A 19,454-nucleotide genomic window follows, 5' to 3' on the forward strand; every position below is an offset into this window, starting at 1 on the left:
CTCTTTCTGCACGGCCAGATTCTTCCCTAGCTTTCTTTGGCGGTGTCTTCTCAGTGTCAGTATGATGCCCGAGTAGGGAGCAAGGGCCGGCCAACCCCAGGGTACACGTAGCAATCCTGGCGCAAAGAGAAATGAGGTTGCATCGCCGTTGGGCTCAGGAGACTGGTGTGCTTGGAGAGTGGTGTTGAATCCTGGATTTCCAATCGGCCCCATTTTACATGCCATTGGCCGTGATCTTGCCGATAGACCGCTTGACACTGCTTTGTGTTGTGCTTTGTGCTGTTCATGCTCACAGCTGGCGAACGGAGTCTGGAAGCTGATTACAAACAAAGCTCTGGTAGAAACCCCTGAGAAGGATAAGCCTGCGTGCAGGCTGCTTAGGGAGTGAATGCTCACAGGGAAGTCTCCAACCAAATGAGACTGAAAGCCTGCCTGATGAAGAGGCACCAGGCGAGCTGAACGAGGACTGTCGGACCAGTGCCACATTGGCGATAAACATTGGTGCACCGTTCATTTCACTGCCACCTTAGGGCTGAAAGCGACACCCATAGCCCTCACCAGCCTCTGGCGACATGGGGGATGAATCCACTAAATTAGTCACAGAGTGGGATGTGCAGTTTCAATTACAGTGGGGAACTTGACTATAACTATCAGTAGTTGTGAAGGCCAACAGACTACTAGGGTTCTTTAATGGTTTATTCCCCCCACCCCCAAAAAAATCAAAAGAACACCTTGAAAGAAGGAGGTTGTAATAATAGAAATTAGAGGGCATGGTGGACCCCCCATTTTAGAAATGAAATAAAAATATTTATACAAAAAACATGACAGCATTTCAACTAGGAAATTGCAACTTATGACATAGTCCTATATGCTGCAGAAACTCCCATTATTTTAACTGATAATACTGGTTACAACATACCACACAAGATATGTTCCATATATCAGGATTTATATAACGATCACTGCCAATTTAAAGGCAATGGAATTAAGGCCTTGGAGAAAGTGGAATTGAAAAGGAGTGTGGGAGCCCCTCTACTGAGAACGCACATCGGTCAAATGATTTGATATATGATATGGCATTTATAACGCGCCTATACACCTGTTCTATGGAATTCCTTCCACTCAGGAGTGTCTACAACCACATTTTAGCTCACTGCACCCTTCATAGAGTAGAAATATCCCTGCATATCAGTCTTCGTCCTGCCTAATGGCAGTCCAGCACCGAAATGCTAGGCAAATCTCCTCTGAACAAGAGTACCATCAGCAACCCCAGACACGTGTTTCGGCCTTGTTGGGCCTCCTCAGTGTGGTGAAGCTGAGCCTCTCTAAGGCACAGTAAGCAAGGGGACCACGTCTGGATTACCCTTGGTTAGGGTGAAATGGATATTTCTCTTCTGTGAAGGCTGTAGTAAGCTAAAACGTGGTTGTAGACCCTCCTGAGTGGAAGAAATTCCATAAAACAGGGTATTTGACCCATGTTCGTTCTCAGTAGAGGGGCTGCACACTCCCTTGTAATCTAGTCAAAAGTGGTCATTAAAACCCAAGTGCCCTCGTCCCAAAGCCATAGTTACCTCCTCCTATCCATGCAGGTTAGGAAGCCCCCTTCTTCGTCACAGAGACATATTGAACATTAACATGGCCCATTTTATAGAATGTGGTGCTCGCTTGCATGAAAGTGTTGCAAATAACGAGATGATATCATTGGTAGAGGATATCAGCATTTGCTCAAGTGGGACAACTGAGCTCAACTTCCTGGCTCCAAAACCAGCATTGTAACCGTCAGACCACATTGCAATACTTTTAAATCGTGGCCCTGTAGTCTGGCCTACCCTCCAGCTCTCTTCAATTGTCGACTGCCAATCTAGTATTTCAACCTCATTTAATACAAACCAACCTTGGGACTCCTGGCCCAAATGCTGTGTACACGGAAGTCCTCCCTCAAAAGAAACTAAAGACGGCAGCAGGAACACACGCAAAATAACACATGCCCCCTACAAAACTAAAGCAACAGCAGCACACAACGTCCAAAAGACAGAGTCCCAGGTTTATTCTTCAACAAATAAATTAACACTTTCGGAAAAAGAAATAATTGATCTTGCAAGTCTGTTGTTCATTTAACGGGTTTCTGATCGGGAAAACCAATACCATCGAGTCCAGCAAACTGTAAAAAAAAAGAAAGAAACCACCAAATAGATCATTTTCACTTTTTGTTTGCCCTTCTCGTCCATTTGGGCCGAGTTCTTGGCTGCCCTCCAGGGCTTGACACAATTTATGAAGTCCCTGAGCAGCTGGAAATCATTTAGTCTTCCATAACACAGATCCATTTCAAGTGAAACTTGGCGTTGGCATTCCCCAAACAGGCCTCTACAGTCACAGGCCTCCTCAGTCAGGCTCTGCCTCTTTTTGTGTGTACATTTTGTTTTTTGTTTTCTTCATGTGCCATACACTCCCTGGTCCAAAATGTTGGCCCAGAGCGGTTTTTCTTTCGTCATTATGTGTTGCATAATTGGCCCACCTGAGAGCATGTTGGCATACGGAATTGGCGCGTCCAATGTCAGGAGTGTGAGAAATGCCAGGCGCTGGCATCGAAGGGAGCAGTTACTCCTTCCTGAGCTGTAACACAGCCCCCTTGGGCCTGGCAGCCAGTACAAACATTTTACTTCTCACGAACGAGCCTGAATCCAAGCAACTTTGGCCCCTGTTCAAGTATGCCTGCCTTGCCCGGGTCAGCACAGCTCCACGGCATCGACCGACGTGTTGCCGTGCCGTTACAGTCAGGGCGGTGTGCGTCACCAGTTCCCCTCAGCTCAGTGCCGTTACAGTCAGGGCGGTGTGCGTCACCAGTTCTCCTCAGCGCGTGCGCAGAACAACTAGCAGGCCCCAGGGGTCTGTCACAATATTGCACACTGTAGTCTTTGGGAAGTTGGAGCCCGGTCGCCGCGCCATTTGGATTTCTTCTTCTTCTTCTGGCTTCTCTCAGGAATCTGTTGTCTGTAAAAAAAAAAAAAGAAAGACATTGTTTTATAGTGCACGTTGTGTATATATCGACTGAGTGGCCACCCATGCAGTTTTCATCATCTTTACTTATGTATGTAACGATTTACTCTGTCGTTAAAGTATAATTTCGGGGCAATTCATGAAAGCTGGTAGCCACTATTAACTCTCAACAGAATGTTGACTGTCAACATTAGATGTTATTACTTGATACACGCTAGCGCAAAGAAACCCAGGAGGACGTGCTTTTGGCAGGAGAAGGGGCGGGTTGTAGGTGGGAATGGCCATTCGGATTCGCATGGCAATGGGCAGACACATAACTAAAGAACACCCATCAGCTGTGTGCCCCTCACCATACGTCATCACCCTCCTAGCTGTAATCCAAAGCATTACTTGTGGTTTATAGGTGGCGCTCAAGCACCACCTAATAGTCAAAACCTGAAAAGAATGCCAAAGAAAGCAGCCGAGAAGGAGAGAGTGGAATCGGTATCAGGGACGGGTAGCTGGGGGTGGAGTGTGGGTATGGAAAGTACAGCGGAAGCGCTAGATGTCAGTCAGAGCAGATGTACCTCCTAGCCACATGGAGCCTCTAGCTGGGGAAACGTGCCTGCTCAAGTTGCATCGCTCAGTGCAGACTTTTCCCTGGAACCTTAGAAATGACAACAGCTACTGGGGAGAGTTTACTTCTGTAGGCGGGGAGAGTCAGTGTGAAACATCTATTTTTCTATTTTGGGCAGACTTCCTCATTTGAAGCAAACATTTCATTTATGGGAACTGTAATTAACCACCAGCAGCTAAAATGTATTTCTACTGCGGGCAGCTTCTCAATGCAAAAAATGGGGAAATCATCGGATGCAGGTACAGCATATCATGTTTTTTTAAAAAAAAATCTTCTGAGAACATTTATTAGTTACTGAGTGATCACTACGTTCTTTGAGAAATGCCTTCTTGAGGAAGCCAAAACAAATAAATGCATAACTTGGCTCAATAATAACTTTTGACTAGAAAACAGCTTTACAAAAACTCGTACATAAAATATATCAAGTACATCAAAATTCATCTGTCCATAAAATAGATAGAAACCTTAGAATTCATCCATAAGAAAAAATCGTCAATATTATTCAATTCAACCAATACGTCGCATATATAATCAGTAAAAAGAAGTACAATTAAAATAAAATTAAAACATGCACATAGATTATTGCATAAAAAAACCAACGACAGATGTCACTATGGCAGTTGTACGTCCAGCCAAACAGTTCTTCCAAAAATCAAGTCCCCAGTCGTCATAATAATGTTAGCCCACCAAAGATTTTTGAAAGAAACAGAGCCTTTCCCTAACGATGGACCAAAAATCTAGTGTCTAAGAGTTTCCCCTTTGCCTAAGAGAACATATATTAGATACTGAGTGATCACCAAGGACTGCCAGGCATTTTGAGCTTCAAATCGAGTTCTTTGAGAAATGCCTTCTTGAGGAACCCAAAACATAAATGAATAACTTCGCTCAATTTTAAGGACTACAATTGGTTAATGGGCAGGAGACCTTCAATCGTGCACAAGGCCCCAATCCCACTGCACCTAAGATGCAAAAGGCAAATCACTGGCTCTGCCCTTTCCCTGTGCAGGAACGGTCTCAGCTCAAAACACAATGGATCCTCTACCGACGTACACGTCAACCTTCTCAACGGGTGGCCAACGTGTGATAACAGATCACAGCTTCCTGTATCTAAAAGCACTTCAATTCCAATACCAGGGGCCTATTTGGCTCCACTGCCAGGGGCTTGGACAGCAAAATGTCACTGGGCACAGGGTGGCAATTATTCCTACACTGACACAACCACCAAGAAAGATCATTGGTGGATTCCACTCCTTGTTGAACGAAGTAGCTTCACCAGTTGGCTGGTGAACATTTTCCGCAACCGTGGCTGTGGTTCGTGTTTGCCACTGTGCCTGCCGTGCATGGGTTCATTGACAGCAGAGTGGATTGGCATATATAAGGGACCCCAAGATAAACACAACTCAGTGGACAGAGCAGCCAAGAGCCTTGACAGGGCAAATTGACCTCCATTTTGATGAAAAAGAGCTTGGTTACAGCGTATAACATAGTAAGGGTAAGATGAAATGGGGAAATCTCACATTGGTTCCTGGGCCTTACGAAATGGCTAGCTACCATTCAGAATGTCAAGCAAAATAAGCCGATCTACAAAAGACAAAAACCTGATCCAGCCCAACCACTAGACATCTACCATGAACTGACTGCTTAAATCCATGGAGATTAAGGAACCTCAGCAAAGATATGAGCTCCACAGCTACTCGGGTGAACGTATGACTAAATGTACAGACGTGGAACGCAAATGACAGGAGGCACTGAAAGATGTTGAGGGGCACACAGATATCCTGATGATAAGGGGGTACCCTCCAACTTCAGTAAAGTGAAAGAATATACTTTTTGAACATTAAAAAGGGAGTTGTTCAGAAAGACTGCAGCAGAGAAAAATGCGGACCGTTTGGCAACCAGTGGTCAAAGGTATAAGGAAATACTGATGCAACAGACACAACAGCCCGTGAAGTAGCCTGGATAAGCCCCTTTACTAGGCTCTTTGTTGACCTTTTAGTAGGACATACTCGAGTGCCAGGCCACCCAATGAATGAGCCAAAGCTCTCTAAATATAACATCTTTCAAGAGCAAGAACACAAGGCCACCATCAAATGGGCAAGCAAAAACCTAACAACGGCACAATACCTGGCCCAAAGTTGCTTCCCACAGACCTCTTCAAACCGAGCCACAAGTGACATTCCTGTCAGGGTACAACAAGCAAAAGAGAAAGGAAAGAGGGGTTGGTTGCAGAATTTGTTCCGCTGGGCCGCATGCTCCTACTCCTATGGACTTCTTCTGTGATGGGATGATGTTTCCCGCTCCCTCTCCCTGCAAATAAAGGCAGTTCCTCGGTTCAATCCTTGATATTTTGTTGGTTTTATGGGTCGTCCCTAAAGCTGGGGAGGCCCCCGTGCCGCCCACTTACTCTACCTTCTCAACAACACCCTGCTGTTGTGGTACCCACAGAGTCTGTGGTACCACAGCATTGTGGCAAAAACGCATTGCAGTAAATTGGCAGGTATTGCGTGCAACTCTGGACTATTTGGTTTGTGAGGTGATAGGGGAGGCCTGACCAGGCCTTCATTAAAATATCATGTGATTAAAGAATTAAATGGCCACCATGTCTGCATAATGTACCAGATTAAAACAACATGGGAGACGAATAAGCAGGATTGAAAATCCCACGGGGGCGCATTTGGTTATGTTATGTTAGGGATATTTTTTGAGCGCATGGCCACCCTAAGGTATCTTGGCGCTAGAGAGTCGGGCGAGCATCCACACGAAAAAGTCAAAAGACCAGGCAGCCAATGCTGCCTAGAAGAGAAGAGTCTTTACGGCTTTTCTAAAGGCTAGATGGTTGTAGAGGTTCTTTATGGATAACGGCAGTTAATTCCATAATATAGCGGCTGCTATAGAAAAAGCCTGGCCTCCTATCCGAGTGCGTCGATAGGGAGGCACGATGAGCAGATTAGCCGATGTGGAACGCAGCCGGTGGCTAAGGTGATAGTGATGGTTGCAATCGGAGAATGAGCAGACAGTACATCCTGGTCGCCATAACCATCATTTGTAAATCTCTCTACTCCATGCAAGCAGGCCTTCATAAAGCACCTGTGCTTAATTTAGAGTGGCCCCTGTGGGCAACAGCAAATGAAAGTTTCAAACTCCACCATTCAGCAAGATCAGATGACACCCAGTTGCTCCCTGTTTTTGTGGCACAGGCGAGGAATGTTACGGGGGCCGCGCAGGAGCAAGGATTCCTGCACATGTTGACATGTGTGTTTCGAATGTTCCCCTTTAAACGACTCAATCCGAGCCCTCGAACATGCTGCCCTGTGAATCCAGGGAAGAGGAAGCCAGAAAGAGACAGCTTGCCTGGGCATGGAGCCAAGGCAAGCAGCGCTTCTTAAGAAGGCGACACACGGTCTCTGGGGAGGCGGATGATGGCTGCATCCCACTCGATGAATGCAAATGGAGCAATTAAAAACACGAGATGCCGGAGGGAATTAAGTTTAATGCTGTTAAAGCAACAGCCTCTGATAGCAAGATCATCATCATTATGTTAAATGACTCCTGCATTTGGTGCCATCATAGCACAGCTCAGAACTCCCAGGGATAAGCACAAAAAAGCGTTGCAGTAGCTTTCTTGGAAATATCATGCCGGGGGCATCAAACTGAACACCTTCCACTTTCATACTATGGATCCAGGCACTCTGACCGCACGAGAATGTAAGTGCCCACGCCTTGGAAACAAGAAGCGATACAGAAGCGGATTAGAAAGAGGTGTCTTCACTTTTTCCCTAAACGCAAATAAGTTACTGGCATTGCCAATCTCTATTGGCAGAGCATTCCGGTATTAAGCTGCCAGAATCATGCTTAACCTACCCATGGCTTTTTACAACAAAGATATCCAACTCCAGGCGTCAAGGGCTGGAAACATATCAGATTTTCAGGATACCCCAGAATAATAGTCATGAGATAGATTTGCACACAATGATTCTAAATGCATGCACATTTGTTCACATTATTATTAATGAAGGATATCATTAAAACCCCTCAGGGTTCTGGCCCTCGAGGCCTGGTGTTGGACAACCCTGCGTTGGAGTGTTTGAATCGGCTGATGACCATGATTTGCCTGGTAGCCAATCTTTGAGGCAGGGAGGATTTGTGCCACCTAACATGATGTTTAAGAAAACAAGGAGCTCGTCATAAAGAATGTTACGAGCCAACATTAGAAGCTCCGTTGCAGGTAACCAGTGAAGCCTTCTCACAACATGGGTGACGTGAGCTGGGCGTGGGGTGTTTGTAACGATCCGAGCAGCTGTATTCTGCAATCTGCCGCTGGTGAAAGGTAGAATCAGCGGCACCTGCATACAAGGCATTGCAATTTTCCAGTTTGGGGACATTGATGGCTCTGGCTATAGTCGCACAGTGTGTTTCTGAAAGGACAAGTCCAATCTGTCTGAGTAGCATTAAGTGGAAACTAGTTAAACTTAAAACTAGGTTGACTTGAGGAATCATGGACAGTGTTCAGGCAAAAATAACACCTATGGTTTTTATCCGGGATTTAATCTTAATAATATGCCCCGCCAGAGTGAATTCTACATATATTTTCTAGTTTTCTGAAGCCGATGAGGCTGGGCACCAGTAAACCCTCTCTCTTCCCCTCATTTAACACTAGCTGATTCTTAGACTTCCTTCCTTCCTTCACACTCCTGGAAAAGGTCTGAATATGCAAGATACTGGGCTGGTAGTCATCGTCTAGACAGAAGATGTTTTGGGTATTGTCCGCATAGTTCTGGAAGGTAGCACCTAGATCTAGTGAGGGATCAGGTAGTGGGTTTATGGATAAATTGAAGAGGACTGGGACGATACAAGAGCCCTGAAGTACTCCACAGTTTACCATATCTACATGTGAAATGTGATCGCTAGTTATTACACGCATTGTTCTGTGGCTGAAGAAAGGATGAGAGCCATGATCAGCATTCATGGATTCTGAAGCAATATCTCTGAAGCGATGGCATAACAGAGCATGATCATTGGTATTGAGTGCTGATGACAAGTCATGAAGCAACCTGGCTAATTACCATAATCTGCGGGAATCCTTTAAGCCCAGTCGGGCAAGCCCTATAGCTCTTCCCATGTGGAAGCTTGATTGATAGTCACCCAGAAACGGGTGCTTTTCTAAAAAAGGCCTTTAATTGGGAAGATGCAACCAGATCACAAACTTAGAAAATAGGGTATTAGAGATGGGTGATACATAAAGTAGCTCTCAGGTTTCAAGGAGGGCTACTTTGGTTGAGGAGTGATCCAAGCTCGTTTATGTGTATCTGGGACATGACCGTCCCTAAACGATTTGTGTTGCAAAAAAGTTGATCTTAGTGCTTAAAGTGTCAGCACGGTCCATAACAATGTATGAAGGACTTGGGTCAACTGGACAACTTTCTGGCTTCAGGCTTAGAAGTGAGAATGGAAGTGGGCTAAAATTCATCATCTTGACATCATGAAGAATTTAAAGATGCTGATAGTGGTATGTCCAGAGAAGACAGTACATTCACAGAATAATCAGGGGGGGCTGGATAACAGGGTGAAGACATATTTGATATTATTGATTTTATCTCAAAGGAAAGATTGCAAAGAGGGCAGGGGTGAAATAATCCGGCCAGGTTTACTTAATCCTTTTATGATTTTAAAGTGCTCCTTTCTAGAGTTGGACGCAGATTCGAATTGTGAAGCACAGTGACTCCTTTTTCCTTCCAGAAGGACCCACTTTTAATGAGATTTGTATTTGTATTTATTTGAAGAACAGGGATGTCAATTTCGATCAGAAATGACATACAATAACGCATTTACAGATGCAGAGGCATCCACAGGAAGGTTGTCTGTATAGTAACACAAAGATGAGAACAAGTGATGAGCTAGTTTATGAGGGTGTAAAAATGTGGGACATATACAAGGGACAAAAGAAACAGAAAAAATATATAAAAGAAAACAGGTGACTTACAAAGGTCACATTAACCTAGGTAACAGGTGATTCAAACTAAAGAGCACTACTAGATAAATATACTAAATGACATTATTAACCGGCGGAGCGGGTCAGGGGGAGCTCCCTCTTTAGCAAGTAATGGAAGTTTAAGACAAGCTAAGCTCTTACAAGCCTCAATGATCTACATACAACTAGTTCAGGTCTCTTCTTCCAATTCCAGTCTTGATCCCTTAGGGAAGCTTTGAGCCGAGCATGTTTGGAGGGATATAAGCTGTTCCCCAGAGATTTGAGTTTATTTATATTTCATCTTTAGTAGTGCAATGTACTCAGTGGTTCGAGACATGAACTCATTATAAGAGGAGACAATGATATCAACATGGGCATCATGCTAGAAAGCGGCATCTGGGTTGGTATGATGAGGGCACAGAGTCTTAGCTGAAAGCTATCATTTGTCAGAACTATATTCATTTTTTTCTGTGTCATTAAACTATGGACTAGACTGGAGTATCGTCAAACAGAAAAGTATAGCTGTGTGGTGCGATCAGTCAATGAATAATATGGAAGGATCTGGTAGGTGAACATTCTGAAAAAAGACCAAGTATCACGTACGTATGTTAAATATGAGTCAGGCTAGCCTTTAGAAAATTGAACCAAGCTGCGGCTAGGGAGTTGTGTACGAGCAGTGACGTGAGCCATGGCAATCGTTGAAGTCCATATTAAAATCTCCAAAGAACACTATGGGACAGAGTGTTTCTCTGACCACCGCCCCAAAGATGCACTGATGTAGTTTCTTGTACAATCTGGGCCCGATTTTGATATCGGTCTTTCGGCTGTCTACATTTGACCATAAGCTGTGAAATTGCATACTACCCGTTTAATACATTTTGGGCAATTCAAATGTTCAGTGAAAATGTTTTCAAGCCTCTTTCTGCACTTTTGGTTGCCGATTGCTCCTGTTTAGAGCATGGAGATGTCAACACTCCAGGGCAGGGTTCGAAATTGCCAGGAGCTGGGAGACATTTAGTTCCTGCTTGAAGCCTAAAAGAGCTTGGCAAGCTTGACATCAACGTTTGCAAGGAGCAACTTTTGACTCCCCTCATCAGCCGATGCTATACAATCCAACCTATCTGACATTTTCGCTGTGTTTTTGGGGATGTAGCCAAAGGAATATTAGGACACACCAAGAAGACATTTAAACCATAATTGGTGATATATAATGGGCAAAGGGATATCGTTTATATCTCACATAGAAGTTAGATTTACAACTCGCTAGGTACTAGCTCCCAGTTACCTCCTGCTCACCAAAGTGAAATGTGATCTCACTGTGTAAAGGTTTGTCAGTACTAAAAGTGGAGTACATCTAGACCAGGAAGAGTGTGATACTGCAAGCTCTCTGCGGTAAATATTCCTTTAGACTGCATTTGATGCTGCAGCTTTGTAGAGAATTCATAGGTGTTACGAAAAGATCTTTTTTTTCCAGCAAGAGAGTGCATGATCTTCAGACAGGAAAATATGTGAAATATACCAAATTCCCATGGGGAAGAGTAAGGCATCATTTTTGGGCATTCTTGGGACAGATTGTGGAGTCAGTCAGGAAATGGAAAACTGATGAGGCATAACAAAGTTTAAGTAATGTTCACCTTAATCTAATGTTTTGCACAAAACAACCCAGTAAATTCAAATGTTCGACCTTTTCGCAGTGAAGGAATTTGCTTTTGCGAACTCTACCTTGCAGTGTGGAAATGCACTTAGTTACCGCTAGCCCCACCCCCTTTGTTATTTTGGGAACAGCCACATCCTTGCCTTTTCTGTATGAACAGTGAAAAAAGGGTAAGATCTGGACTGGGTGACAGGGGGTTAAACTTTCCGCTTGTCAGGTGCCTGGGTGAATGACATCACACCTGTGACATCAATAGGATCCTGCCTTGACTGAGGTGAAAGGAGCCTCACCTTATGGGCCATTATGGTGTACATTGGAATAGGTGAGGACCCAATTGCTAGAGGACAGAGGAGTGACTGTTCACTGGACCACTGACAGAATGACATGCTGACAGTTTTTACAGTTAAGATCTGTCAGTTGGGGTTTTGGGGAGAAGGTATCTTCAGATGGATGCGAGCACACTGGTTTCATTTAAGGAAAGATCTTAAGACATGTCAGGTGTTTAGGGCTCCCGCCAATGTATAGACTCCTGGGCTCACACCCCCTAGGTGTGCAAGGTGGCCTCAACCCATACAATTACAGTCTTGTTGAATGGCTAGACAACAGCCACACTGAATGGTGTGGCCAACAAGCCCTAAAGTAAACCATGCAAGAGGAAGAATAACTGTGGACTTGCCGGGGTATTGCCCTGGGAGGTACTTTGTGCAGGAGAGCTGTGGGGTATGGCCTGCCTATGGGGTACTGCAATGGTTACCTGGCAACCCTGTGTTCTAGGGCCCAAGTCCCCTCCCCGCCAGTTGCACACCTGGACTGCCTCCCTCGCAACCTTTGCACTCAAGGACTGTTCTGAATCCCTACAGCCCCCTACTAGAACTTGACACCTGATGTCTGCACTTACCCTTGCACTTGCCACCAGCTGGCCGCACTTTTTATTGTCTTATTTATTTTACTGTTTATTCTATGCACTGCACTGCCCCCTCCCCCTGCACTTCTCCCCTTCCTCCCCTTGCCTGCACTTGCGCGATCTCAATGTCACCTGGCCTAGTGAGATCGCCGTCTCTGTCTTCCCTCTGTTCCCCCTCTCTTGCCTCATCGCGCCTTGAAACACTTGTATATAGGCGCGTTATAAATGCCATATCATATATCATACTGAGTGGTAGAAGGGCTGATGAAGAAAGTTACTTACTAAGCAAAAAAGGTGAGTGTAATTCATCCCATAGGGGCCGGATCTGGTGTTTTAGCATAGGGTAGTAGGTACTGTAAGGTCGGAGACATCTTTTTATGGGTACAACGTTGTTACATCGGCAGTATATTTTTCGATGAGTTAATTGCTGAACATTTTTCAATGAAGAAATTCATCAAAAAATATAGATAGTTGAGTAAGGGGATATAAGGAGTAGGGGTGGGGTGGGGAATAGGGAGTGCATGGTAGGAGGGAGGACCCCCACAAATACATAAAAAAGTGATTGTTTTTTTGGGAGAAAAAAAGCTTTCGGCAAAAAACTCATAGAAATAACTGGAAATGTGACAACATAGAAGTCTTTTATAAGTTCATGAGTCAGCCTCTTATTTATGGATCCATTTTTTAACAGCTTTGAGAATGTTAAATGAACCATGAATCCTTCTTAATAAAGATTTTTCTACAGACAGACAGACAGGAGATAGTATGTGTTGTTCCAAGTTGCTTCAATTATTTATGACATTAAGGTCATTAGAAGATATGTGAAAGGGAGTGACTTACAACTAGTCGTCAATCTTTATGGGTTCTCTCCCTGCCCTCTGTTTTGTGTCGGAGGGGGCATTTTTAAAGGAAATAAATCTTCCAGGCAGGCATTACTGCAGTGTGGGGTTACTGCTTAGGTACTCGGGTGCCTTATGCCCTGCCCCTCGCTGGGTAGGTCCAATTCCCTCACCTAAGTAGGAGGTTTTAATGGAGGTGGAAGTATGAACGCAGCTATTTTAAGACAAATAATTCTACAAATATGAACGGCGGAATGGTCAGATCGTCACTCCCACGAAATCAAGTCAAATCAAGAAACGACCTATCCCAGCAGACAATCAGAACCGTCATACTTATGTGAGCTGTGCTGCCAGCCTGTTCTACCAGAACCTTTTCTTGGATCATCAAAGATGCTGGAGTGAATCCTTGACAAATTCATGCGACAATCAACAAATGTTTCTTCAGTGCAGGATATTGCAGAATGGCATGGAGTTCTGTGAGAATTGGGGTCAATTCGACAACTTTCCGCCAAATCTGGGATTAGCGTGAGAATCAGTGCTTGATTCTGGGATTTCTTGGCTGTGTTGTTCGGCTAGATGCGAATTGATGTGCTGTGCCTTTAAATGTGCTGAAGGGTGGTTCCTTAATGTGTTGATTGTAGGCGGGTGGCAGGAATGGCGTTCATATCACATTTTACCCTGAAAGCGCGAGCCAAACATACCAGATTGGACAGTATTGACAGAATTCTGCTAATTTGTGGAACTCACGCTCCCCCACCCCCTCTCACTTTAAGAAATATTCTACAGTATGCTTAGGATTCGAGTTATGCGATTTTTCCAGATAACAAGACAAGCACATCTTGTGCGAGAGTTGTACTCCTCCTCCCGCTGGCACGGCCCTTCCAGCGCACCAGTGCTGAATGTATTGTTTTTGAGGTTGACAGACTGCAGTGGGGGAGTTTAAAATGACTTTGCTCCACCGCAACAAGATAAGTGGTCTATAATTACACAGCAGCAATTCCTCCTCACAGACAAGACCGAGGAACATTTTATCTGGAGAGAAGTCTGATGTCTGCCCCAGGCCTAAAGTCAGCGCTTGCTCCACCACTGGTAAACATGGACACCCTGGCAGATCCATTGAAAGAAAGAAAGGGGTGATTTTTTCTTTTTCTGCCTACCAGTGTATTTAGGATGTGTTTCTAATTGTGATGAAGTGTGATATGTTCAAATGCTGGCTTCACACTGCCGAAGCAGCAGGTACATAGAAAAGCCTGTAGTTTCTCAGGGGACAATTGAAACAGCACACGGGTATTGTTTTTCATTACACCAAACCCTTAGAATATGTATTCAATTTAATACAAATATTAATACTTTAGCTGATTTCTTGCAAGAAATACGTATTCCCTGTGGTTGTTAGCCTTCAGTGAAGGCATCCTCTTTAGAGTGAGGCACGGCCCTTTTATCCCCTTAGTTCAAAGGTGTTCTCCAAGCAAGCTGCAGGGCCGGCAGATGTACACCTCAGGTATCATGTGGGATTTTAGGGAAGAGGTCTGCAAACCTTTTGGTCGTCAGATGTTTTGGACTACAAATCCCATCAGCCATGGCCAGCAAAGTCAATGGTGAGGGATCATGGGAGCCGTGGTGCAAAACATTTGGAGAGCCAAAGGTTGCAGACCACTGCTCTATGGCTTAGCCATGGCTTTGTTTTCCAGGAGAACATCTGTGTGGAAGAAGTGTAGAAATGCTGAGCAATCTTTTAGGCAGCAGCCCTCTTACTTCCACAGTATCTTTGCCCACAGTTTGGCCAAGAATCTGAATGAGATCTGAGTTTCACAGCCCCAACAGAGTCTTTGCAACTAAAGACCCCGTCACTGTCGTCATTTCCATTTACCTTTTTCATAGGTGAGTATGTTTGGGCCGGGTACCAAATTCCCTGGTTTAGGATTTGGTGAATCCATGATTGGGGCCTTTAATTGATTAGGTCATGAACAATTCCCGACCCCCCATTTTCTTGTAGGATGATGGTTCAGGAAAGACAATCTCAATTTGTTGGATCCAGAAGAACTGGGCAACCATTTTATGGGCTCCAAAAGACTTCAAGAATATCCGATATTGGGCTCTGAAAGAAATATAATATCTTCCTTTAAACTAGCTCTCAGCACCAACTAGAGACTGAGGGCCTGATTCATGGAAGTGTTTTATAATGGCGAAATCCCATAGGAAAACGTTCCATGAATCAGGCTCTGAAGGCCCTGCTGTTGGCCTGCTCTGTTAAATCTGCCACTTGAAGAGTGGATATCTCTCGATGCAGACTACATGGTTGTGGTGCGACTAGTCCTGTAAAAGAGGCAAAAAGCCCTTTTGGCTTTCCAGGTTCTTGGAAAATGCGGCAATGTCCTCCTTGTGTTGGCTCAGGCACCAAAGGGGACTCCTTCGGGAACACACAAAATATAATTTCCATATGTGCTCGAGGTGAGCTTAGTTGTGTGCTCAAATGCAGGTAAAGAAGACAGTGGCATTTGGCTACTTGTGATATGCGCGGAACCTCTGCTGTGATGAATGCACCTGGCTCGGTTGTCCTAGAAGGATAAGACGGCTTCCTTCGCCCGGTGCTCGAGCAGTCAGCCAGGAAAAAGGACAATCCAAAAGCCTAGGTCATAAACAATCAGACAAGCTCTAGCCACAGAGGCCCTGCTGCTCAGCTCTGCACCAACTTGCCCAAGAGTTTTAATTCAGAAAGTAGTCCACCATTTAGGCGGCTACAATGCCCGGAGAGTGGGACTACATCCAGAGACTGAACTGCTGGTGTTCACCAGAAACTCAAGCCAGAGGTCCAATATACACGCACTGCAAGCAATGCTCCAGTCACAATCCTTCTCTCATGGCCGGTTCTCCACCAATGATAAGAAGACAATATGCATCATTTTTGAGGGAGCGGGGGGAGTTGTAATGGGGCTATAAGATGCTGTACATGCAATCAATGTTACAAGCATAGTTAAACAGAATACACACAACACAGGGCATAGCCCATTAGATCAGTTGTGTACTCAGTGTATGGTGTAGTCTGTCTGCATGCTCACAATGTTCAAAAAAGTCAAGACGGTAAAACCTTAATTGATTAATGTTTTATATGAGCACCTGTAGACTGCCCCTGGGTGGTAGCAGTGTGCGGTATAAATCAACATAACATATAACATGCTTATCCAAGGCAAACGCGTTGCCCCTGAGCTATCTTCCCGGCCATTAAAAGCTAGAAGGGAACAAGCTGAGTATGAAAGAGAGGTGAAGAATACGGGTGGGTATATCTTAAGCTGCTAACCAGCTCGAAGTTGTTGGTTACCAAAAGCGTGATGGTTATGGGTTGATGGAATGCCATACAGGTGAGTTTTGTTGAATTTCAGAGCATGACACTGAATGCTAAAAGCACCTAATGGTGGTTTTGGACACTGGTTTCTGTTTTTTTTTTTTTTAACAGTGCAGCTCCTGGCTGGATGCAGTTTGCTTGACGGCAAGTTCGCATTTTTCTGCAAGTATGATGAGGTTATCATTTCAGCATTTATAGGGGTCGAAGAATCAGTACATCACAAGTTCCACACAGACTGCTCAACTAAGCGTAGCTTCCACAGAGGGGCACCTATTGATCGCATCATCATTCCATCACCAGTGACATGCCCCCTAGATCCGCAGTCTCACCCATTATCGTCAATTTCTACCTTGAGCTTTCTGGGAACTCCTCACCAATGTCAATATCGTAAACCATCAACATGCAGACGACACCCACCTGTGCCTAAATATCTACGTCAACAACATCAATCACCTCAAACACTAACATTCAAGCAGGGCTGTCAAGATTCTACGCTACCTCTAACACTAACCATACCTGAATGCATCCTCCTTCCGCAAACCTCTCAAGCAAGGTAAATGCCGAACAAGGCTCACAGAAATGCAGCTAGACAGATGCTCGTCCATACTGGATCCTGAAGCAAATTCTCACTGCTTACCCATGTCACAAAGAAAAGTCAAACTGATGCACGGTAACAGCTCCCACCCTCTCAAAATCAAGTGTTCCACCCTGTTGCAAAGTTCATATCCACCGTCCTCTAGGCCTCGGGTTGTTCTTCTACACAGACAGTGTGACGCCCTCTTCACAGGGATCTCAGTGGTCACTCTGGCCCATCTGGAAGCCACCCACCATGTAGCTGCACAGCTTGTCACCAGAACAAAAAGCGACACTTTCTCCCACATAAAGCAGACACCATTTCAATAAAGCCTGACTTATCTTCAAAACAATCCTTTCCAGCACCCCACCCGACATGGCCGAGAGACACAAGATATCAAGAAGCCTACATTTACATTACCTGAAGCCAACAATCCTCCAAACTTGATACTGTGAATTGAAGGGAAGCAAAAAAATAAAAAAAAGAAAAGCCAAGAGTAGTCTCGGGAGGATAGCTCAGGGGCAACATGCACGCCTTCGAAGTAAGACGACACAGAGCAACACAGGTTTGATTCCGCACATATAAACCTCTGGGTATTAAGCGCGCTATAAATAACCTATCATATCATCATATCATGCCTTCTCCTCCTATGCACCCAGAATGTGCAACAGCCTACCAATCTGCATCAAACACGACCCCTACATCCGATATTTCTGGAAATAAATTAATCTATACTTATAGTCACCCAACACTGAGCCCGCCTTCCCTAACCTCAATTGTGTGCTATTTTCTACTCCTGCTTAACATCATTCCGCTGCATGCGAGCCATGGTCCCACAGCATATGCCCCTATTCATACACATGTTTGAAATTGTGAACTCGGCTGAAGATACGACCCAACCCAGAACTTTAGCTGCTGCTTAGCCACAATGCTTGGGACATTTTGGGCACATGACCTACAACATGTGAATGGAAATGTGATCGTACTTTGGAAGAAGAGGGCAAGAGGCGTTAGCTCGAGAATGCGCATTCTCCCCTCTCGCGCCTCCTGAATTCATCTATTGGGAACGTGTGGCAGTACTCACCGGATCACTCGGACGAGGTCATGGAATGCTTTGTCGACATTCAAAGGTGGGTCTTTGGCACTGGTTTCTATGTACGGAATCTGAAAAGCAAGAGCACACAGTGTTCAGAGGTGATGGTTTGTTGGTCCACTTGTACTTCGATTGGATTGGAATCAGAAAGTGTAACAGAGCCACTGTTGGCCAAACCCCCAAAGACGTCATTATACAATAAACATGAGATCAACCGGGTACAGAGATCTGCATAGAAATCTTGTGCACGCCACAGCCCCTTGCCCCCTTTATGATATACATGCAAGCCATTTTGAGAGGCACCAGCATTAAGAACTTCAAAAGCATGCTAATTGCCCTTGAAAACTTGATAGACCCTGCAATCCTCACACCCTGGTGGGGTGACTACGCTATTTGCCAGAAGACACAGGCTGCAACAAATGCAAGAACAGTTGATAGAGAAAAGGCACGTAAAAATACAGAGCTCATCGACTTTTTACTGGATGATCACACATATGAAGAATTGCAATCACTGTACACATATCCGGAGTCTCAGCACACAGTCCAAACGGTTCTACGAATATGACACTACAACTACCCTCCTTTAGTATGTTTTTAAGTTGGGTTTCTTTGCTAGGTGGGCCTAAGGAGTACTTCAGAGCACATTTTGCTTTACTCATGTGCAATGAGCTTGTGAGCCCACCGGGTGATGTAAAAGGGATTATGGGTGAAATGTGCATTCTGCAGAATTCAAGAGTAGGTGGGGTTTGGCAGGATGGGATTAATTCTTCTCAATCGTAAAATGTAACCCTCTGTACACGCTTTTGAGGTTTAATTTAAAAAATGGGTATGCATGGTGATGTCAGGAGTACAGGCACGAGCTAAGTGCGGCTGGTTGAGGGCTGGAAAGACTACACCCAGGATTTGAGGTGGGTCACTATCCAGCGTGCCTTGGAAGCTCTGTCCGATGGCTCCGACAATCCACCTGTTTTGGAACTGGTTGGCTTTGAAGTGCCTTCTCAGGGTTAGAGTTTAGGGAAGCCTGCACAGCTTCTAGGTTGTACTTTCTCTGCTGTTAAAGTCCTACAGTCTCAGGGTCATCAGTCTGGAACCTTCCATGTGTACCTGGAAGAATATGGAGAAAAAAAAATAATTCACTCCTAAAGACCGCTCAGGGGGGAGTGTATTTCGTGCCTAGGCCCTTTCAAGTGTGAGCAAACCACAGTTTGGAGCACTACGCCAGTGAAAGCAACCACCCTGTTGCACATCAAATTCGGTTTTGTAGTGGTGGGAGAGGTTAACAGCTCCTACAACAATCAAACCAAGTCATCTTTCAAACAGGAATCCCATAATAATGTCAAGACAAGTGCTGTCAAGGGGATAGAGTCGACACTCTTGCGGCACACGGGGGGAGGGGAGGGTGTAGGTATTATTCAGGTCCCACTAGACTGGGATATGTATGTCTATGGGCGGTGGCCATCCCAGCAACT

General features: G+C 44.9%; 1 protein-coding gene across 5 annotated transcripts in view; it reads right to left on the reverse strand.

Annotated features, from left to right (window-relative positions):
* Positions 1 to 2,023: 2,023 nt before the first annotated feature.
* The window catches only part of MRAS (muscle RAS oncogene homolog), a 174,267-nt gene continuing 156,836 nt past the window's right edge, over positions 2,024 to 19,454 (reverse strand). For all 5 annotated transcript variants that reach the window (XM_069616762.1, XM_069616761.1, XM_069616760.1 and 2 more), the window contains 2 exons: positions 17,977 to 18,056; positions 2,024 to 2,991 (listed from right to left, as the gene is read on the reverse strand). In XM_069616762.1, coding sequence (XP_069472863.1) covers positions 2,892 to 2,991; positions 17,977 to 18,056 — 180 coding nt within the window. In that variant the 3' untranslated portion in view covers positions 2,024 to 2,891. The remainder of the gene's footprint in view (positions 2,992 to 17,976; positions 18,057 to 19,454) is intronic.

Source organism: Ambystoma mexicanum, chromosome 9 (genome assembly GCF_040938575.1).
Source record: "Ambystoma mexicanum isolate Mex_15411 chromosome 9, UKY_AmexF1_1, whole genome shotgun sequence".
NCBI classification, from domain to species: Eukaryota; Metazoa; Chordata; class Amphibia; order Caudata; family Ambystomatidae; genus Ambystoma; species Ambystoma mexicanum.